Source organism: Tenrec ecaudatus, chromosome 12 (assembly GCF_050624435.1).
Source record: "Tenrec ecaudatus isolate mTenEca1 chromosome 12, mTenEca1.hap1, whole genome shotgun sequence".
NCBI lineage: Eukaryota > Metazoa > Chordata > Mammalia > Afrosoricida > Tenrecidae > Tenrec > Tenrec ecaudatus.
The window spans coordinates 33,533,153-33,556,301 of NC_134541.1; the positions used below are offsets into that span (position 1 = coordinate 33,533,153).

General features: G+C 47.3%; 1 protein-coding gene across 1 annotated transcript in view; it reads left to right on the plus strand.

The window, feature by feature from the left end:
• The first annotated feature begins 642 nt into the window (after positions 1–642).
• TMC2 (transmembrane channel like 2) overlaps positions 643–23,149 on the plus strand; it is a 79,806-nt gene continuing 57,299 nt past the window's right edge. The window contains exons 1-3 of the mRNA XM_075527967.1: positions 643–676; positions 17,332–17,635; positions 22,555–22,707. Of these exons, the coding sequence (XP_075384082.1) occupies positions 643–676; positions 17,332–17,635; positions 22,555–22,707 (491 nt within the window). The remainder of the gene's footprint in view (positions 677–17,331; positions 17,636–22,554; positions 22,708–23,149) is intronic.

Genomic DNA, 23,149 nt, shown 5'->3' on the forward strand with positions numbered 1-23,149 from the left:
TAAATTATTCTGGGAAAAGACAGCTTCTCCTTTCTCCCTCTGAACAGCTGGTGGTTTTGAACTGCCATCCTTATGGCTTACCCAACAGTGCTCTTATACAAAGGAGTTTCAAGAAATTCATTACTTTTCCGTTTTCCCATGGACATGTGTGTGTGTGTGTGTGTGTGTGTGTGTCCTACAGGTATTGTCTCTCTGACTTATCCCAGTGCCTTGTCCTAAGCAGGAAGTCAAGGCAGTTGTAGGGAAGAGCCCTGGGCTGTGCCTCTGGCCTGCTCCTCACACCTCCCTGGGCCAAATGCAAGTGGTGCAGTTGCCCAGGGAAGAGCTGGCACTCCAGGCCTCTCCAGGGCCCCTTCATGTTTAAATGATGCCTGAAACATGAGGCTACTCAGAGTCTTTGCAGGAAACCCAAGCAGAGGAGTGAGCAGTTGGATTGATGGGCCAGGAACGTGCCTCCTCCTTTCCCTGACTCTCTCCTAAACCTCACCGTCAGACACATTCAGTCGCACCCAGGTCAGGCTGCCTGCCGTCAGGCCCAGGAAGGGAGGCCTGCCACCATGGGGCCAGCAGAGCACCTTAGACTACAGGTGTGAGCAGAGGAGTAGGCTTTGAGCCTGTGTGCGGAAGCAAGCCCAGCTCACCATGAGCAGCCAGCTGAAGGTCCTGGAAGGGGAAGGTGAGTCTATATCTCCCTCCCCTTTGGACGCACATGAGGGGGTCTTGCCAGCTGCAGGGTGATGGGAAAGCAGATGGGATCCTTCCAGTCCCAGGGACTGGGCTGAGATGCAGCGTCTGACAGCTGCTCTCTGTGTGACCTCAGTCTGGTGATCTGAATTCTCTCTGTCTCATTCGGGAGCTGTAGATAGCTATCCTGGCAGGGCTACTGTAGGGATTTAAACAACTGAGAAGTCCTTGTAGGGAGAGCAGCAGACAGATCTCCTGATTCAGGTTCCAGATGTTCCGATGTTTAGAGTCCCTTGTCCTAGAAATCTCTTGGCATATTTCCGAGTGTATGTCTGTGGCCCTGGATGGTACAACTAGTTAAGTGATTGGCTGCTAACTGAAAGGCTGGCGGTTGGAAGTGACCCTGAAACACATTGGAGGGCCTGGAGACTGGATTCGGAAAGGTCACAGCCATTGGAAACCCCGTAGAACACGCTTCTACTCCCAAATGCATGGGTCACTATGAGTTTGAACCAACTTCAGGGCAAAGAGGTGGATTGCCTGTTTGGTTTGGTTTTTCTATCTGGGGCCAGGGGCCAGAGGCTGTGGGGGATGTTCTACCTTAATGAGTTGTTCAAGATGTCAGGGACATGTCGCAGACTAGAGGCTTGAGAACTGGTTGAGTCCAATAATTGGAGCCAGATTTCAGTCTGAGGCCACTGAGAAGGTCCTACAATGAAACAGGGGTATTGCAGGGGTATCCCAGGGGTCAGCACTTATCCCTGCTCCCCTCTCTTACAGCAAAGGGTGGAGCCAGAGGACAGGCCAGGAGTGGCTCTCCAGGCACAGGTAAGGTGGGTGTGTGAGTCTGGGTGGACTAGAGAAACAAAGTCATAAACACTCATGTGTATAAGAAAGAGCAATATTGAGAAGATATCCTAGCCCAGTCCACATCAAGTCCATAAGTCTGTTATTAGCCCATCTGTCTGATACCAATCTATAAAGTCCTCTTGAGAATCACAAGACACACACAATGATGCTGAGTACAGGAAGATCACAGGCCAGTGGGTGGAAAGCCTTGTGGATCCAGTGGCAGTGGAAGCATCTCAGCGCTGACAAGGGACTCAACGTGGCTCCAGAGTAGCTCTTTGTGTTTTATCCACAGGAATGTCTCCCAAGGAGTGAGCGTGTGTGTCCCGCCTCCAGTGAGCTATTTATCTCCTTAGCATCTCCAAATGAGGTCATCAAGCTGCGACCTGATTGACAGGCTAAGTCCCACCCCTTCACTCCTAAGTCTCAAATTGACAACAGATGATGTAACTACCACAGCGGGGCAATGTGTTCTTGAAAAGCCTGCAGCACGCACCCTCTCTGGTCCAACCTGACAGCCTGACACCTCCAGCCAGTTATTCTCTTTCATCTTCTTCATCCCCTCCCACCCTTCCTCTCACCTTCTTGTTCAACACAATGCATTGACCTCTGAGAGACAAGTAATTAAGCTGGGGAATGGGTCAGAATCCACATTGTTGTGAGAGGAGACATGAAAGCAGGGTCCTAGAGCAGTAACCCCTTAAGTAAAGCCCTGAAAAACTATGACTACTCACAGACTGTGGATACGGACACCATTCCAGGACAGACTCCAGAAGAGACACTCCTCACCTCCCCAAACTACTAGGTGTCAGTCACCCTCCACTGGGATATCAAATGGCCTCAGCTCCTCAGCAAGCAAGGGAGGGCTTGACTCCAGCTGGGCTAGATGGAACCTACTGGCCCAAGAAGCAGCTAGAGAGCTCAAGGAATCCCCACGAGGAAGAGAAGCCCTCAGCTGTGACAAGGAGGGGTCAGAAACCATATCCAGGCTGTGCATCTCATGTCTCAAGAGATGGTGTGTTATGATCCCGTTCTCCCACACCCGAGACACAGTCAGGTCTCCTCCTCACTTACAGGGGAAGAAGCAGGCTCTTTGTTAGGATGAATTCTTGGGACTTAGAAGCTATCAAGCACCTCTCTCATTCTGAGGGGGAGGGGCTTCATCCTGGCACCCACCCTAGTGCATGGAACATGGAGGAGCTGGGCCCAGGATCCACCCCAGCAACCTGCCCTGGCAAGCTCTTTCCTGTCTATCTCTCCTCAGTGCTCGCCCCTTGATGGAAATCTGAGTCACTGGTGAGGCAGTCCCATGACAAGGGGAGAGACTCAAGGGCAGGTGGCTCCATGGATCTAAGCGGGGAGGACAGTGGTTCCACTGTTGGGCCTTACTTAACAACACAGAGGTTATATCGGACCTTGTCTGGCTTCCCTGTGCCACAAGGCAGAGGTCAAAGAGCCGCCCCCCCCCTCCATCTTTCTGTATCTCTTCTGACAGCAATCATTCCTCCCACAGCACGACTTTTCTGCTGGGGTCGCTCATTTGTTGCAATGGCCATAGAACTCAGACAAAACTCCCGATTGTGAGGGCTTGTGGGGGAAGTTAACAGGTTCCACAAGTCAAGACCAGTGCAGAGTAAGATACAGTCGCTAGTGCCCGGGAGCACCTGTTCTCAACCAGCAGCTAAGTCTCTTTGATCACCAGCCTCTCAGCCACATGGCCCCATGTCTTCTGCCTCTGGCCCAGAAGGTCCTCCATCACTCTTCCTCAGTCTCATAGTCTCGACACTGCTCCTAGGCTCTGTTTCCCAGTCTCCTTGCCTCAACCTCTGGCCTCAGCCTGACTCCTTTGTGATGTCCCATGGTTTCTACACCACAGCCTCTGGGGCCTCTGGTCTTGGCCTCCACCACTTCAGACAGAAATCTTTTTTTTTTTCTTTTTCAGTCTCCCTTATTCATTGTCCAGCTTCCACATGCAATATGAAGTGATTGAAAATACCAAGGCTCAAGCCAGGTGCATCTTTTTAAAAAAAAAATCATTTTATTGGGGCTCTTATAGCTCTTATCACAATCCACATATCCACCCATTGTGTCAAGCACATTTGTACATATGTTCCCATCATCATGTTCAAAACATTTTCTTTCTACCTGACCCCTTGGTATCAGCTCATTCCCACTCCCTCCCTCATGATCCCTTGATAACTTATAAATTATTTTTTTTTATGTCTGACACTGACCACTGTCTCCCTTCACCCACTTTTCTGTTGTCTGCCCCCCTGGGGGATGTTATATGTTGATCATTGTGATTGGCTCCTCCTTTACACCCCCACCCCCCCAATCTTCCCTCTACCCTCCTGGTATCATTACTCTCATTATTAGTCCTGAGGGGTTTATCATGACAATATATGTGGGGGTGGTGGGGTGGTGGTGAGGAAGCATTAAAGAACTAGAGGAAAGTTGTGTATTTTGTTGGTGCTATAGTGCAGCCTGACTGGCTTGTATCTTCCTTGTGACCCTTCTGTAAGGGGACAGACCAAAATCTTGAGCATACCTCACTGATGTCTGTTCCTATGGACCTGAGATCTATCTCTGAGATGGCTCTTATACACAGGCTTTGAGGGAGACATGGTTTTGTCTTTCAGCAGACAACAGGAAAGAAAGGAGGGTGACTTCGTTCACACCCTCGAGTAAAGTGGAGACTCAGAATACATCCTACCTTAATCTTGTCCGTTGGCATAGCAGAGACCTCTCTCCAAAAAAGCGATTATAACCACAGGCCTAGAGGCTAGAATTTATGACACATCACATAGGGGATTCTTCTTAGAAGGGCCATGTATATTGATGACATCTCAGACCTCGATACTCTTTTCTGCACCCTTGACCCTCCAGCTCCTCCCTGAGCTGCTGCTGGGCTATGATCCCTCTTCCACACTTCACCTGTCTTCCCTGGCCACTCCTTGCCTCCTCAGACAATGAGAAAGAGTGAAGGAAGTACACTGTGCTCCAGTCACCAGGCAGAGAGCTCCCTTGGTGCAGGCCTATGGAGGCGCCCATCTGGCTTTTTGGTTTTTGGTTTATTCCCCCACGTTCTAGTCCCCTTGTTCTCCAGTTACAACCCCAACCCAACCAACCCAACTCTCCTCTGTCCAGCTGAAGGGGCTGGGTGACCCCTAGGCAAATAGTCTCTGAGTAGCACTGATGAACCAATCTATCTTAGAAAACGTACAGCCAGAATGCTTCTTCGCAGCAAGGGTGGTGAGACTTGGTACTTTGAACATGTCTTCAGGACAGACCATGTCTGGGGAAAAGACACCAGGTGTGGTAAAGTAGAAGGTCAGTGAAAAGGAGGAAGACTCTCAGCGAGATACAGTGGCTGCGACCGGAACAACACTTGGGAGGCTGGTGTAAAGCCCGGTCATGTTTGGGGCGGTGTAAACAGGGTCGCGATTGGTCAGAACCAACCCCAGGCGCCTACTAACAACAAAGGAATCACATGGAAAGCCACTTTGCCTACAATGGAAACATTTTCTCACTGAGATAGGCACCTAGACATGTTCTTCCTTTCCCTAGGGAAAAGGGTAGCTGGGAAATGCAGTGAAGTTAAAAGTTAGAAATCTATTAAATCAATGGAAACAATAAAATCAAGATTTCTACTTAAGGATTTAAGGATGGGGGAAATGGCAAATGAGGAGTTACAGTTGAATGAGTACCAAGTTTATATATATATATATATATATATATATATATATATATATATATATATGCCATTGAGTTTCATGTCCATCAAAACAGAACTCTGCTCCATGGGGTTTTCCATGGGGTTTTCTTCAGAAGCAGGTTGACACTCAGTTTTCTTCAGAAGTGCCTGAGTGGACTCCAAACTCCAGTTTTTGGTTATCAGCTGAGAATGTACCACCCAGGTCTCCAAATTTCTGTCTAGGGCAATTGAAAGATAAAAGATGGAAATGTATAGTGGTGGTGGCTACCAAAAATCCTAAATGCAATCCACTGCCAATCAAATTGATTCTGATTCATGGTGACCAAAGAGCAGAAGAGAACTCTGTGGAAGTTGAGAAATGAAATTATAACATGAATTACAACTTGGAAAAATTAATAACTTCTAAGTTCCATTAGCAATGCCTGGAAGAATGTTTGGTACGACTAATAACAAAAAAGAAACTTATTTTCTGAGTGGATTGACACATCAAAAATTCAGAAGATGATGTAAGCAGGCATTGAGTTTCTTATCCAGGCTTTCCACACAATGTGGACCTGGCTTTGGATGGAAGTCCAGGATGCCCTTCATCCGTGTCCCTTCCAGACACCACTCAATATTGTAAGCTCCTGTGGCTTCCCAAGGGGCTGGCTTAACCCCAGAGAAGCTCTCCAAAGGCGACCTCCCTGGTGATACTTGTTTCTGCGTCCATCTCGACTCTAAGGGCACACGCAAGCCTTTTAGAGCCAGAGATGGTGAGGAAGCATCGACAAATCCATCTCTCGTTGCCTATTTCTGCTAAGCTTCCTATCTGGGATGAGTTATTATCATGCTCACATGGTCTTTCTGTCCTCGGTCTGACCAAAGATCCTCTTTCCACACAGGTTGAGGAGGAGAGGGGGTTGGGGTACAGGAGGGAATGAAGAAAGCTGTTCCATCACACATACAACGAACTATCTCGGAATTTGTAAGTAGTACTCACCACTTTTCAAAGCAGTTATCTGATCGGTTCCTGCAGTAATTGCAGTAATCGTTTGAGAAGGGCAACACTGTTCCTGACGGCTCGTTTTACAGCCGAGGATATCAAGTGCCCAGGAAATGGAGACTGTGCATGGTGGGATCCGACCAAGAAAACAACCACAGCAAACAGGCTCTCAGGGCCCTCCGGGGACAGAGGACAAGTGTCTCCCACTTTCCATCAACCGCTTCCATGTTGCTAACATGGCCCTTTGAGGTTAACCGCACTCTACAAAGTGCATTACCAATCAAGCGCCCCTTTTAGGGCAACCTCCTTGTGTTAGTTTCCTAAATTACGGCAAACGGAGCGGCTGAAGACATCGGGAATGTACTCCCTCATAGCTCTGCAGGCTAGAAATTGGGGTAGAAGAATTGGTAGGGCCAGGCTCCCCTGAAGGTGCTAGAGGAAAAATTTTCCTGGAGTCTTGCAGCCCCTGGTGGTTCCAGGAGTCCCTTGATTTCTGAGAGCATAACCCCATCTGTGCCTCAGTCATGATTTTCTTCCCTCTAGTCTTCTTGGGAGGACACCCGTGACATGATGGGATCGCTCTATTCCAGTGTGATCTCGTCTTAACTAATTACGCCCACGGTGACCCTGTTTCCAAAGAAAGGCACGTTCTTTTTTCCCCTTCTTTTTAAAATCATTTTATTGGGTGCTCATCCAACTCTTTTCACAATCCATCCACGCGTCCATTGTGTCAAGCACACTTTTATATCTGTTGCCCTCATCATTCTCAAAACATCTTCTTTCCACTTGAGCCCTTGGTATCAGCTCCTCATTTTCCCCCTCCCTCATAAACCCTTGATAATTTATAAATTATTATTATTTTGTCATGTCTTACACTGTCGGATATCTCCCTTCACCCACTTTTCTATTATCTGTCCCCCAGGGAGGGGGTTATAGGTCGATCCTTGTGATCAGTTCTCCCTTTCTACCCCACCTCCCCTCCACCCTCCCAGTATCGCCACTCTCACCACTAGTCCTGAAGGGATCATCTGTCCTGGATTCCCTGTTTCCAGTTCCTATTTGTACCAGTATACATCATCTGGGCTAGCCGTATTTGTAAGGCAGAATTGGGATCATGATAGAGGGTGGGGAAGAAACATTAAAGAACTAGAGGAAAGTTGTATGTTTCATCATTGCTATACTGTCCCCTGACTAGCTAGTCTCCTCCCCGAGACCCTTCTGTAAAGGGATGTCCAGTTGCCTACAGATGGGCATTGGGTCTCCACTCTACATTTCCCCTCATTCACAATTATATAATTTTTTGTTCTTTGATGTCTGATATCTGATCCTATCTACATCTCATGATCACATAGGCTGGTGTGCTTCCTCCACATGGGCTTTGTTGCTTCTGAGCTAGATGGCCGTTTGTTTACCTTCAAACCTTTAAAACCCCAGATTCTATATCTTTTGATAGCCGGGCACCATCAGCTTTCTTTACCACATTTGCTTATGCACTCGCTTTTATCTTCAGGGATCATGTCAGGAAGGTGAGCATCATGGAATGCCAGGTTATTAGAACAAAGTGTTCTTGTGTTGAGGAAGTACTTGAGTCAAGGCCTAATGTCCATCTGCTGCCTTAATATTAACATAAATATAGGTACATAGATTTATTTCCCTATCGTTGTATATAAAATTATTTACATAAGTACATGCCTGTATTTAGACCTTTATAAATGTCCTTTGCCTCTTGGTTCTTTTCTCTATTTCCCTTTCCTTTTCTCACAAAGTCATATTCTAAGATCTGGAAATACATGAATTCTTGGGGGACACTCTCTAGCTCAGGACATTCCCTTCTTCATTCTCTCCCAACCTGACCACTGAGACTCAATTCTGTTTTGCTCACCCGCACTCCAAACCACTAGGCATTTCCATCTTGACTTCTCATGCCCCTGTTCTAAACCCCCATTCCTCTACCAAAACCAACACCTTTCTACCTCTACCGCCTCTTTCTTTGGGCAAATTCCTACTGATCCTTCAAGATTTAGAGAAATCATCAGCTTTCTTGGAGCGTTTCCCACCATCCAAGCCAGAATTCATCAGGCCTTCTCTGTAGTCCCAGTTTTTCTATTAGTCCATCTTTATCCCCTCTTTTTACAAACAAAATACTTTTAAATCTAAGTTATGGTCAAAGACTAGCTCCCTAAATATCACCAAGGTGAGAATAAGAAAAGGCTGAACTGATTGTCTTCCATGGGCACAGCATTGTCCGTGTCTCAGAGGGAGTGAAGATTGGAAGTTTTATTTAAGGAAGAATTTTCACAATGGAGGCTGATTAGGACTGGTGAAGAAACACAAGACAATGATCCAGGATGAATGACAGCAGCAAGGCGAGGAATGTAAGAATCTTTGGGTGCAAACGTACGAATGAATCTTATCATTGAAGACTCGTTGGATCTTTGGGGAAAATCCTGTAATGAACAATCCAACCATTTGTCTGGGTAGAAGAAAATTGAAGTCATAGTGAAGACCAAAGGAGATCTGATGGCATGGTAGAATAAGCACCGTACTAATTGCAAGGTTGCCAGTTCAAACCCAGCAACCGATCCTCAGGAGAAAGTTGAGGTTGTCTACTCCCATAAAGCGTTACAGTCTTGGGCACTCTATCTAGGACCACTGTAAGTCAGAAATGACTATGGCAGTGGTTAGTGAAGATAAAGGAATAAAAAAAGGTCGCCTTATGTAGAACAGTGTGGTTTCCGTTCTGTGTTCAAGCTGAGTGTAGGGTGTTTGATTTTTAGTCACCAATTGAATCATTCTTCACATCAAACTGAAGAAGGAGCATTAATAGCTGGAAAAATTAAAACCATATTTCACTATCGTTTGAGGTATTAAAATCAAGTATTTGTCAATAGTTTCCAGTGCTTTCAACCTCTTTATCGGGTGTTTTCTACATAATTGTGTTGTGCTGGGTTCACTCTTTGTTGGCTCACTTGGCAGACAGTGGTTACGCGACAGCATTTGAAGCTCTGTAGATGACACGTCCTAACACTGCCATGCAGACAGATGCCAAGAGAATTTGTATCATCTACTTCTCAGCTAGACGCCAAGAGTATCCAGATTCAAACAAGAGACTGGATCTCATTTCCAAGCCAAGGAGTCCACAGAACGAGAAATGAAGTAACACATGCGTAGAATGAAGATAGCAGTAATGGCAGAACCTTTTTAACGTCCGTAGAGGGGCTGGGGGGGGGGTGAATAATGACCAGGGCCAGCCCAAAGTTGATGCCCATGACGTAGACGTGAGCGCCTCTGCTCTCCAAATCTTTTTTCCATTTTGACACCAGCTGCCTTTCCCACAGCACGCTCGACTCCTCTGCTGGGCCCAATAATTCACTGCAATGGCCACACCGAGCTTATAGACCATAGTTGCAATTAAGTGGTTTCTTAAGGAAGTATCAGGGTATAACTCGGGATCAGGAAACATGCAGGCCAAGTCTGGAAGGCTTCTCCAAAGAGGAGAACACATCCTCCCTTCTTCTGGGAAGGACAGCTTCCTCAGGCCTCCACCAGGTAAGCAAGAAGGCCCGTCTCTCTGTGGGGCTAGTCTCCTCTTGGCTGCCTGAGCACAGACTACCTCTGGACCCTAACAATAGGTGGGTCTGCTTTGGGTGTTACTGCCATCAGCATCTCCGCTGCTAACTGGCCCCGCTCATAAACGGTCTAGCAGTTTTGCCAGTGCTTACAGCTGCGTTCCCAGCAGCAGGTTCCTGCCCTCGGTCACCACGGACTCTGCCATAGAGACCCTTCCCAGCTATTACCACTGGCTCTGCTGCAAGGTCCCTACAGGCCTCTTGCTGTCTTCAGGGTTACAGCCTTGACCCACGTCACAGATCTTTTAGGAGCCTCTTTTGTTCCTCTCAGCTTCTTTTCTTGTCTCTTTTCCTTTCTGATTTTCTCCTCTTTCTCTCAGCTAACTTTGGTGAGTTGGCTGCATAAGCAATCTCCTGGCCAATATCAAGATAGAGCCCTCTCGCCATGATCACAAACTGATCAGTCCTCCTCCGTAGTCTTCAGACACTCTGTCTGCATCATAAACCCAGTGCCGTTCCAACTCGAAACAATTCTATATAGTTTCCAAGACTAAAGCTTTACAGGGCAGAGAGCCTCATCTTTCTCTCACAAAGCAGTTGGTAAGTTTGAACCACTGACTTTGTGATTAGAAGGTCAATGTCTAACCCACAGCACCACCAGGCCGCCTTTCATCTGCACAGTAAGCTATAATAATTTACTTGCCTAAGTTTATTGAGCAATCTTGGCCAGGTGCACAGAATAGACCAATCACAAGGCAGGCTGCATTGTAGGCAGAGGTGGGGAGCATCTGCCCTCAAGCTGTGAAAGGCCCATGAGATCAATGCCAGCTAACATCTTGAGTCTCACCAGGAGAAACTAACTCTACCAGTCGTCACATTAGGGATGTGTTAATTAAATGTTTGATCAGTATGGCCTGAGAATGACGCTACGTATATCCACATGGCCCTTGGCAGAAATAAGGGCCCCCTGCTCTAGGGTCAGACAGAAAGTATCAAGCCCAGATAATATCAACCAACCTGGACAAAAGTAACAAACTTTCTGGGGTAGAAACTAGTACAAAGGGGTTGGGGTGCAGGGGGCAGTGGGGGGGGGGCGTTGGTTGGGGGGATGCGAGCAATTTTTCAAGCTGCTTTTCCAAAGAACCAAAGCAAAAGGTCACATAAAGAAACTCAAAAGTCTTGAGTCTAATTATCTGATTTTTAAAAAAATCTATATTTCCTGAATCATTGCTTGGGGACTTCTTCAATCTAAACGTTGTGTTCATATGAAAGATGTCAGGAAAGATTGCAGGGTTGTAAGTAAAACATCCCTCCCCTCAGAGAGCACAGCACCCCCCCTCAAGAGAGCGTAAGTAGTGCAATCAGTTGCACACTGGACTACGACCCAAAAGACGGGCGTTGGAAACCGCCCAGGAACGCTTTGGCCGGGCCCTGGCGCTCTGCTTTCACAAGGTCGCAGCCGGGAAAAGCCTACGGAGCCGAGTCGGAATCAATTCCATGGAAACTGGTCTGGTGTTTGTTTCCCACTGGAAGATTCATCTTCTATCTAAGGTACCCGTGTTCCGAACCTCCGCCCATCCAATTTCATGAACTTCTCAGAAGAGGAATCCGATGGTTTTAGTGGCATTGTCTAAATCACCAGCTATTTTTGAAGTCTGAGCATGTAGGACTCACCCTACTATCCAGGCCTCTTGCCCAGCATGGCATGAAGAATCCTTAATGGACCAGTGAGAAATTCAGAACTTCTCCAGAATAGTTAAGGCTTCGGTTCTTGCACCAGGGCCCCGTTTTTCTCTTCCTGAAATGAAATTATCTACTGATTTCTTTTTTCTCAGAGGGCAAACAGATGAGCCAAATTGTATGCTTGGGTGTGCCAGAGACAACCTTGAGATTAGGTATCAATTTGTCAAGGTGACAAGTTCCTGTTCAGTTGTGGGTAGTAGCCAATTGGTGTCTGCTGCCACAGATCCAATGCCAGTCATCGAGAGCCATGCAGATAGCTGTGTTTGAATAGAATATGCCAACGAGATGGTCAAATAACGCTGGTAACAGTTAGGCACCGCGCATCAAGAATCATTTGGCCTGCTCTGACCCCACCACACCGAGGCGAAACACAAATGGCATGTAACAGAACTGCAAAAAAAGCAGAGAAATGAAGTCCTCAGGGAACACCAAAAATAGACTGTGGGGGCCAGGGTTGGGCACCCCATAAGATTAGCCAGAAAACACTCATAAGAGACAACAAATATACCTTGAACTATTTATAGACTTTTCTCTCTTTTGTTGTTGTTGTTGTTATTGTTGAAGCTTTTGGTTGTTTTCTATTGTTGCTTTGCTTTGCTCAGTCTTGTGTTTGTGCATATTATTATCTCTGCATGTCTATCTAGAAAAGATAGGCAGGATAAACAAGTCAGAGGAGAAAACAACAGGATGACAATTCTGGGGGGACATGGGAAAGGGGGAAACGGGGGAAAGTAAGTGGATGTTAACAAAACCAGGGACAAGGAAACAATAAGTGATCCAAAATCGATGGTGAGGAGGGTATCAGAGGCCTGGTAGAGCTTGATCAAGGTCAATGTACCCTAGAGGAATTACTGAAATGCATGTGAAGGCTGAACATGATAGTGGAGCAAGAGGAAAGTAAAGAACTAGGAGGCAAAGGGCACTTATAGAGGTCTAAATACAGGCATGTACATATGTAAATATATTTATATATGAAGATGTGCATATATTTATAGCTTTAGTATTAAGGTAGCCGATGGACATTGAGCCTCAACTCAAGCACTCCCTCAACACAAGAACACTTTGTTTTATTAAACTGGCATCCCATGGTGCTCACCTTCCCAACACGATCAATGAAGACAAAGCCAGTGCATAAGCAAGTGTGAAGAAAGCTGATGGTGCCCACCTATCAAAAGATACAGCATCTGGGGTCTTAAAGGCTTGAAGATAAACAAGCGGCCATCTAACTCAGAAGCAACAAAGCCCACATGGAAGAACACACCAACCTGTGTGATCACGAGTTTCCAAAGGGATCAGGTATCAGGCATCAAAGAACAAAAAATCATATCATTGGGTGCACACTTCCCTGATACAATTGCTGAGGACAAACAGGTGCATAAGGAAATGTGGCAAAGGAAGCTGATGGTGCCCGGCTATCAAAAGAGATAGCGTCTGGGGTCTTAAAGGCTTGAAGGTAAACAAGCGGCCATCTAGCTCAGAAGCAACAAAGCCCACATGGAAGAAGCACACCAGCCTGTGCGATCACGAGGTGTCGAAGGGATCAGGTATAAGGCATCATCAGAACAAAAAAAATCTTACCATAGTGAATGAAGGGGGAAGTGCAGAGTGGAGACCCAAAGCCCATTTGTCGGCCACTGGAGATCCCCTTGCAGAGGGGTCTAGGGGAGGAGATGAGTCAGTCAGGGTGCGATGTAGCACCAATGAAGAATACAGCTTTCCTCTAGTTCCTAAATGCTTCCCCCCACACACACACACACTATCATGATCCAAATTCTACCTTGCAAGTCTGGCTAGACCAGAGGATGTACGCTGGTGCAGATAGAAGCTAGAGGCACAGGGAATCCAGGGCGGATGATCCCTTCAGGACCAGGGGTGTGAGTGGTGATATTGGGAGGGTAGAGGGAGAGTGGGTTGGAAAGAGGGAACCAATTACAAGGGTCTACATGTGACCTCCTTCCTGGGTGCAAACAACAGAAAAGTGGGTGAAGGAACACGTTGGACAGGGCAAGATATGACAAAATAGTAATTTATAAATTATCAAGAGTTCATGAGGGAGGGGGAGAAGGGAGGGAGGGGGCAAAAAGAGGACCTGATGCCAAGGGCTTAAGTGGAGAGCAAATGCTTTGAAAATGATTAGGGCAAAGAATGTACAGATGTGCTTTACACAATTGATGTAGGTATATGTATGGATTGTGATATGAGTTGTATGAACCCCTAATAAAACGTTTTTTTAAAAAAAAAGAACTGTAAGAGCGCCCAATAAAATGATCTTTAAATAATGAAAAAGTGTATGTATAGTTTAACATAAATAGAAAATAAATTCTTCTAACCTAAAAAAGAAGCAAAACAAAAAAGTCAAAATACACAAGACTTGTAGGATTGTTGAAAGGATAAGACAATGGATATCTAGCACATAACAGAGTATCCAGCATACAGTAAGCACTCAATAAAGTTATTCTTTATTTATTAAAAAAAAATCAATGTTGCCCTTTTTCTCTGCCACGCTAGCTTGTACTTGGAGCCTGTAGTCTGTAATTTACATCCTCTGTAATTAGTGACAAAAATTACTTACGCCATTTTTTAATTTGGTTTCTTATGTGTCTTGAGCTTCTAGAGTCACTGCGAGTTAGAATTGACTGATGGCAGTGAGTTTGATATTTTTTTAAGCCTTGTTGGTTCTTCTCCTTCACTACTGGAGGCTTTTATGTTTTATTAGTTTATTGTCGTGAGCCATGTTTGGGCGAAGGAGGAAGGCACTGGCCCCCTCCAAACAGACCCCAAGGGACATCTGCCTTATTGAGTTTAGAGCAGAAGATTGGGATCCTCTCTCTTTCTACAGGCAGGGAGGGTGGTGGTGAAGGAAGACTGGGGTCCTATCTCTTTGTACAGGGAGAGTGTGTGATGGTTAAGAAAGGAAGCTCTTTTACTGGGGTTGTTTCCCAATTCACATGCGCCATCAGCCTGCCTGTCTCCAGATAGGGGCAGGGATGGTGAGGGAAATGGTTTTCCAGGCCTACATAGTTGGTGGTGATTTGCTGACTCTTGCCTGCCTACAGCTCCCCATTGCTCCCTTAAGACTGAGCCCTGCTTCCCTGTTGTATTTGTGGGGAGTGTCAGAACAACAGTCTGTTTATGCTACTGTCTTCCCAGAAATTCCCCGAAAAATTACAGAGGGTTTCTAGAAATGGATAAATACAAATTTTACAGAAAAAAAAATCTTGAGAGAAAACATGATTATTGGGAGATGTAATACACCTAACACACCAAGAATATACCAGGCATATAAGATAAATATGTCAAAGGAGAGAGATTCCGTGAATAAGGCTAGAGTAGATTCTAAGCATCTGTATTTTAATAAAACTCCATTGTTAATGATGTACACCCCCAAGGGAAAAGCACAGGCCTGGAAGATTTTACATTCAAATGAAAGAAGTAGGATTGTGACCAAAGACAAAAATTTAATGATCTATAAGATTGAGATTGCTAACTGTGTTGTTGCTTCCTTGCATCAGGCAACCACAGGTTTCTGATAAATGCAAACAGATCCCTGACAAGGACACTAGCACGCCTCTGGGACCTTCTCAGATAATTTCTGAAACGTTTCAGCACGTTGCCTGTACAAGTTACCTCGACAAGATGAGCCTATCGTCCGATCTGAAACCTCTTCCCAAGCAGCTCCAATAGTAGCATATCTAATCATTCTCGGGGGTTCTGACACCCTCTTTTAAATAGGAGAATTAACAAATAAGTGACACACAAGGTACATGAGTTCTTTTGCTCCATTTTGCATTGAGGATTCAATCGGAGGAAGAAAAAAAGGAAAGTTGTTGGATTGGAACACTTAATTGGGGGTTGTGGGTGCCTCAGACCCCATATTTTACTGTTTATCTTAAAGCTGCCGTTGAGTTGGCTCCCATGCCCGGTGATCCCATGGGTCAAAGTAGATCCGTGCCCTGCAGGGGCTTCAGTGGTGGATTTCTCAGAAGCAAAGCAGCAGGACTTTACTCCAAGGCCCCCTGGGTGGGTGGAAACCTCCACGCTTTGGGTTAGTATCCAAACACATTAACTGCTTCTTCCACCCAGGAACTCGAACATAGATGGTGACATCATGATCAAGAATCTCGGTGCTTTCAGTTTCAAAAGTTGTCTTCTACCCATTGTGTGTACCTTAAAAAAGAATAGCATTCTGCTCTTGTTTCACCATTCAATATTTTATCTTATCTCTATAAGGATATGTCTTCTTCATATGTAGTCTGAGCTTTCTAAACTGCTTTTTAAATTCAAATGGGTTTTGTCCATTTTGGATGTTTTATAATCCTTGGTTGCTTGCTCATATTGAAGAATGGGAAGCAAAAAGCCAATGGAAGCTCTGAGCAAGTGAGTTGGGTGCCATGGCTGTGGTCCTCGTCTAGAGGGAGCAAGCAGACCCTTTGTTGGAAAATGTGCACGATCAGCCCTTCTGGCTAGTCAAGTTCTCCAGCGAAGACCATTTCCACTTCCTACTTGAAAGGCAAAGGTCTGGCTGCCATCCTGGGGTCTGATGCGGATTCGGGTTGACTATGAGATATTTAATAATGCATTGCTTCTATCAGGCTGGGTTCTCTGCAAAGCTTTATAAACTTAAACCTCATATGGAATCACATAACTCATTGGAGGTGGTGGTGAAAATTTTGGCAACAGTAGTAGGTTTCTAAGTGCACAGTGACCAAAAGGTAATTCAAAGTAAAATGCATAATGCAGCTGAGGTGTTTCTGGCAGCTCCGGGCCATGCTTCAGTGCTTAACTTCACTACAGCCTCGATTCTGAACACACAACATGCTCTGTCACAGACGCTAAGCTTCATATTTATTAATGTCCACTCCCACTTGTATCACCCATTGCTATCAAGTCACTTCTGACGCAGGGCTTCTTAAACAGTCCCATGTTCAGCCTGTGTTTCAGGCATTTCCATGCTGTAGACAGGAGCTGCAGTGCTTCTGCTGGTCAGGTTCAAGTAGCGTCTGTGTATTGGACACGTTTCAAGTAGTGTCTGCATGATATGGCAGGAGGGGCGATCATGGGCAGTTGATTTTACTTGTGCCTTCAGATCATATTCAAGCCCAGTCTCCTTTAATGATGGAGGGCTGCGGTGCATGCTTTATTTTATGACTTTGTAGAATAAACCATACTCAGTTCATTATGACCAGCTCAGGCCACATGGTGACTTAGTTGGCTCATCATTAGGCATCCAATCTCTGCTAATGTCCGTAATCCGTGGAGCGGATTACCAGGACTTTCTCTTTCAGGGTTCCTTAGCACATATATTTGGGGACAAAATTCACTCCGTAACAAATGGCTCAGCTCTGACCCCAAGGAGCTACAAAGCCTGGCCAAGAGGAAGACACATGCTTCCCCCACTCAGGTTAGAGTGTTTGGGCCTGGGGGCTGGGGTGGAGAGGCAGAGGTGAGACAAGGGAGACAATTTTTTCTAATTCCGGAACACAGGATTCCGCAAGACTTTATTATTATTAATTGGGGTTTCATACATATGTCATCCCATAGTTCAATCACGTCCAGCAAAATTGTACAGTGGTTACCACAATCAGTTTCCAAACATTCTTTTTCTACGTGAACAACTTGACACCACCCCCCTCACCCCGCCACCACCACTGTGGTCCACAAGACTTTTTTATTTTTATTGTGAATTAGGCAGGAGCTTGCATTTCATATCATCAATGGTATGCAACCGTTGGTTGCTCTCTGGACTCGAGGTGGCTGAGGTTTGAACTGTCCATTTTCTGCCCCTGCAGGTGACAGGCCTGAGAGAAGACCCTCAACGAAGCAGGCGCCCAAGGCCGAGGGGACATCGGTCAGGAGAGGAGCCCAGTCTGGCAGGAAGGAGCAGCCTGTGGGCAGCTCCAGGCCAAGGTCTCCCAAGAGGAAGCACGCAGAGCATAAGAGACGCCCAGAGGACCGGGGCCCAGCAGAGAGGACCTGCAAGGAGAGGAGGAAGAGGGATGGGAAGGCTTCCTTCAGGGAGCAGAAAGCAACCCCAAAGAAGGAAAAAGAGGTTCTGAAGAAGGAGGAGATGTGGAAGCAGCTGAAGAAACCCAGGTTTGTGCCGCTCTAACTCCGGGGTGTTTCTGCCCTGCCTCCTCACTGCCCTTCAGGGTCCATCCCCCTCCTGGTAAGGGGCTGCTGCCATCCTGGTTGTGAATCAAGGCTCCCTGCTTTTTCTAGTTCCCAGTCGTTCTCTGCCTTTGTCATTGCCCAGCATGCTGGGGCAGAAGCAGGACGAGGATCCCAAGCCTCCTGAGCTGGGGTGGTCATCGCACACTCTCTACCCCGGTGCCCAGCTTGCCGCGGTGCAGATGGACGCGCTGTGTGGGGAGGTGATGGGGTGGGGGTAGGGGTGGGGGGGTAGACAAGGTCCCGTTTCTCATACATTTTAACTGGTGAAAATTGGATTAGCCTCACCTAGATAGGGATAGAGGGAGGGAACTGAGTGATGGAGGGAGGGGGAGAGTCAAAAGAATGGTGGAGGCTTTACATTTTCTTTTGGGATAAGAAATATTTAGCCTGCTGATATAACAGTGGAAAAATTGGAGGGAGGTATCCATCTTTGAGAAGTTTCCCATAAACATCAATGTATTGGATGATTAAAAAAAGAAAGAAAAAATATTGCCTGGTGACTCACTGCAGTTCTGGAAGAGGAGGACTGGGAGCCAGGAACAGAGTTGGATCTGGGACGTCTCCGAGGGCTAAACAGGAGGCCTGGTGGTGTCGGAGTGACATGTTGGGCTGCTCACTCCAAGGTCAGCAGTTCAAAACCAGCTGCTCCTCAGGAAGAAGCTGAGGCTTTCTACTCCCATAGAGATTTACCGTCTTGAAAACCCACAGGCGCAGTTCTGCCTTGTCCTCCAGGGCCGCTCTGAGTCAGAATTGACTCGATGGCAATGAACTGAGAGGGCTTTAGACACCCCCTTCTTTCCCTGTTGAGACCTGTCTCTTCTATGAAATGTGGCATCCGTCTAGACCAGGGGTTGGCACATGTTTGAGACAAAAAGGCCAATCCTATTCCTCCCAACAATCTAAAAATTATCCGAGAGCCATAAAAAATATTCTTACAAACCAATGAAGTCACCATTAGCTGAATAATCTCCTTGAACTGTTTTCCATTTTACTTCAGAGCCCCATGGACGCACCGAAAGAGAGCGGCAGTTTGCCAGCCCCTGGTCTAGAAGAACATCAAAGGTTCTACCACAGCTCCGAAAGGCTAGGGTTCTGTGCTTTGGTTGACTTGTTTTGTCTCCTTGGTTGCATTAGCTCTAGCACATGTGTGCTCGTGCATAGAATCAGTTTATGGTATCAGAACGTTGGTACCAGCCACTAATGCCGATGCAACATCTCCCTCTTATTGCTAAGCTATGCCTACCTGTGGTTTAGGATGTGAGACTCCCCTGCAGTGGTACTTTGGGCGTAGCAGGTCGCAGGATTGTGGTGAAGAGTTGTGCCCAAGCCCTGAGTTAAGTGTGCTTCTAGATCCCTGCACAGTTACAGAGAGACCGTCGGGGCACCACCATACTGCTCCTCTTTACAGAATCCCTCAAAAGCAGCCACTCACTTATTTTGTCACCCCCGTCAGTCATCCCTGGCCCACGTAAGGCTCTCCCACCCCCACACCCATTATCTGGTTGTCCTTAAGGAGTCTTGATGGCACCATGGATTAAGCATTCTGCTGCCATCTGCAAGGTCGGCTATTTGAATCCACCAACTGCTCCGTGAAAGAGAAACGAGGCAGCTGCTTCTGTGGATAGTCATCACTCCAGGGGCTGTGGAGCAATTCGACTCTGTCCCTAGGGACCGTTTTCCATTGGAATCAACTCAAAAGCCATGGGATTTGGGAGCTGATTATCCTTGGACATGAGGTAGAGGAGTCAAGGATGAACAACGTCCTTCACAACTTAGAGGAAATGTGAGTCTTTCGTGGATGGTCTGGGGTCGTCCTGGACTTCAGAAAGAGGCTGCACCATCCTAAGTGGATAACAGGTGTATGGATGGCTGATCGAAAGTAAGGGGTACAGAAAAGGAACAATTCCTGCAATTCTCAGCAAGTGTGTCCCGAGTGCCAAGGCGGGGCATAGAGAATGGACAAAGTCCCTGTTCCCCAAGTGTTGACAGATAGCAGGGGAGAGCAGAAGTGAGCATCAGTAGTCAAGACAACAGCAATGTGTGCACAAGAAAGGATTTAATGGGTGATTGTATTGGTGGGATGATGGGCATCAGGTCTCCTTCAGGGAGTGAGTGACCCCCGGTCTGAGGAAACACCTCATGCTAGGACTAGCAGGTTTTAAAAACCACTACGTTCTAGAAATTCCAGTGTTCAAGGAGTGGAATCGCTTCCTCCCCTGAGTCCCTACTAAGGGCTTCCCTTTGCTTCTCAGAAGTTCACCTGAAGCTAACACGCAGAGGCTGCTTCAGTGCAAACGGGCCTCTCAAACCTGAGGTCACCCACACCTGCTTCCAGAGACCTCCATTAATAGAGCTTTCCGAGGTTATCCAAGCACTGCCTTTATCTAGCCCCGCCTTCCCTCACCCTTCTGGCCTCCGTCCAGCTGAGCTGAAAGGCTGCTGTTGCTACTGCCTTTGTGGCCCTCCCAACACAACTGGACACAACGCCACCCCGTCCCAAGCCATCCCCGTGGCTGGTGTCCGGTTCCCATCGGCTCATTGTCAGAAGTCGGTCCAGGCCTTCCTTCTGACTCCACCTGCGCCTGGAAGCTCCACTAAAGCCACTCAGCAGCGTGGCAGCTCCCAAGCACCCACTGCCCAATGGCGGTGGCTGCGCATGAGGTGCTTTGGCTGGTAATCAACTTTGGGTCTGTAGCGTGGAAGGAGAGAGGTTTGTCAGTGTCACCAATGTCCCCAAGCTGAGAGCCAAGAGCCACCCTTTTTATCAGTGAAGAATCCAAAACAGCCTGGCAGCTTTCTCTCTCTCTCTCTCTCTTTCTCTCTCTCTCTCTCTCTCTCTCTCTCTCTCTCTCTCTCTCTCTCTCTCTCTCTCTCTCTCTCACACACACACACACACACACACACACACACACACACACACGCACACACGGATTGTGTGGCAGCTGAGCACAGTGCATTGTCTGTGGAAAACAAGGATACCTTCTAACAGGAAGTTTTCTAGTTTTACTATCCACCGTGGGAGCTACGAACTACCTGTGCCTGGGAAGCCCTTGAAACGTGGCACCTGGGGCCACAGAACTGAACTTCCTGTTTCCCTAAAATTTAAGTTGATGTTAATACTACCAGGTTGGCACAAGAGTTGGTAAATTTACTTAACATGGATAGATGTACTTTGGGAACTGATTGGACTGAACTCTGAAGCTTAAGGGAAACAAACTAGTCTTAAGGGAAACAAACTAGTCTTAAGGGAAACAAACTAGTTTTTTGCAGATGCAAATATCAAAGGGAAATGATGTTCTTGTATGTTATCCAGTTATTGAACACTCTTAGAAGAATTCAGGTGTGCTATACCTTTAGCTCAGATAAAACCCCCGAGAGTTGGGAGCCTATATATGGCAGATATTCAGAGAAGAGACACTCAGATATTTGCCTTCAATAGAAAGGACTAGAGAAGGGCTAAGACTGCACACTGCCAAAAGTGGGAATTTTGCAAGACCTGGAAAAGCAAGGCAGTCCCCCTGAGCTCCAGTTCTCACAACTTTCTCTGTATAAGTTGTGTAGAATCTAAGTACAGATCACACAGGTCTGGTGCAAACTTAGCCTCTGGATTCAGATGGACTGCAAGTGCACAGGAGCCCGGGGCTGGGGGTTGGGGGGCGTGTAGTGGGTGACAAAGTGGGCGGCTGACTTCAAAGTCACCCGTTCCCAAACACCAGTTGCTCCGCCACGGAAGATGAGACGTTCTGTCCCCGTAACATTTACTGCCTTGGGAACCCAAAGGCCAGTGCTACCCTGTCCTATCGGGTCGCTCCAGTCAGAATCCACTCAAGACACGCAGTTCTTCGTGCTTGTTTCCAGGAAGTGAAAAACAAAAGCTAGACTTCAAACACAACATCACAAAGATGGCAAAGTATCTCGTTAATAATTTTATTGACCACAAATTGAAATGGTCCTGTCCTGGTCTCGCCTGAAATAAAAGATAAAATTGATTTTATCCATTTCTTTTATATTAGTTTGATGTGGACATTTTAAAATCACAAGGAGTGGCTTGCATAGTATTCCTTTGGGGTAGCTCTTTGCTAGACCCACCTGTCTGGGAAGAAGTACAGCCAGCATGCTCCTTAGAGGCAAGGCTGGCAGGACTTCCTCTGACATAGTTGGGTGTGTTGTCAGGAGAGACCGGGAAAGTAGAGGGGCAGCAGAAAGGAGGACGGCCCTCAGGGAGCTGGATGGACACCGTGGCTGCAACAATGGCCTCAAGTGTGGGAGCGCTTGTGAGGAGGGCCAGGGCTGGACAGTGGTCTCTGTGGTGCGTCAGGTTGCCATGGGTCTGACCAACCTGTGGTCCCTACCAACAGCAATGCGAGACTGTGCTGGGGGGACATTCAGAAAAGTGGAGAGTAAGGAGGCGACCCTCCCTAGGGCTCAGCTTACAGGACAGTTTTGTCTTCCCCTGGCAGGCGGTGGGAGCCACCGATGGCTTCCAAGCAGGGCAGGCCATGCACAGAGCTGTGAGCATCAGTCACACAGCCTCGCTGGCCTGCCTTCATGCCGCCCCACCCACCGAGCCTCTGAGAACCAATGAAGAAAGTCACTGTGGAGTCATTCCCAACTCCTGGCAATGCCACGTGTGTCAGAGCAGAACTGTGACCCGTTGGTCTGTCAACTGACGTTGATCGACAGTCCCTTCTTCTGGGGCACTTCTGGGTGACCTTGAACTCCATTCACAAAAGATCTCCGATCTGTTGGTGAACTTCTGAGCATGATAACCATCAGCCCCATCCAGGGACTCCCACCTCCTTCTCCATTCATCTGTGTCTTCCCTGATCCCCCAATCCCAGTTCATCCTCCTTGGCTTCCAGTGCCTCTGGCGGGGAGTCTCTGTCTGAGGAGGAGCTGGCCTGGATCCTCGAACAGGTGGAAGAAAAGAAGAAGCTCATTGCCACCATGAGGAACAAACCCTGGCCCATGGCCAAGAAGCTGACGGAGCTCAGGTAGGCAGACTGGTCGGCCAGGGCTTTGCTGCTCCAGCAGAGCCCATAATGTCCAAAGGCTCCGCTCCTTCTGAGGTGAGTGGGTGTCCTTTACTTCTCCTCAATCCCTGGGGGCTTGACAGGTACAGGGATTCACGTTCCACTCGCCCTTAGTCCCTGGCTGTCCTCAGCATTAGGTATAGTGCTTTAAGGGACACCGTTAGCGCCCTGGCAGACATGACCATGGCTGTCCATGAGGCCCTGTTGTCCAGCAGCACAGAGCGGGGTTTTGGGGAGAGACCGAAGACTCATAGCACCCAGGCATCCCTCAGATTCTTACCTGACCATCTGTGCCATCCTATGTCCACCTCGTCTGTGCCTCCCGCACAACCCAGCACATTCATCCGTTCCTAAGAAGTGGCTTTCTGTGGCCCAGCCTCAACAAGTTCTGATCTCTTCCTGT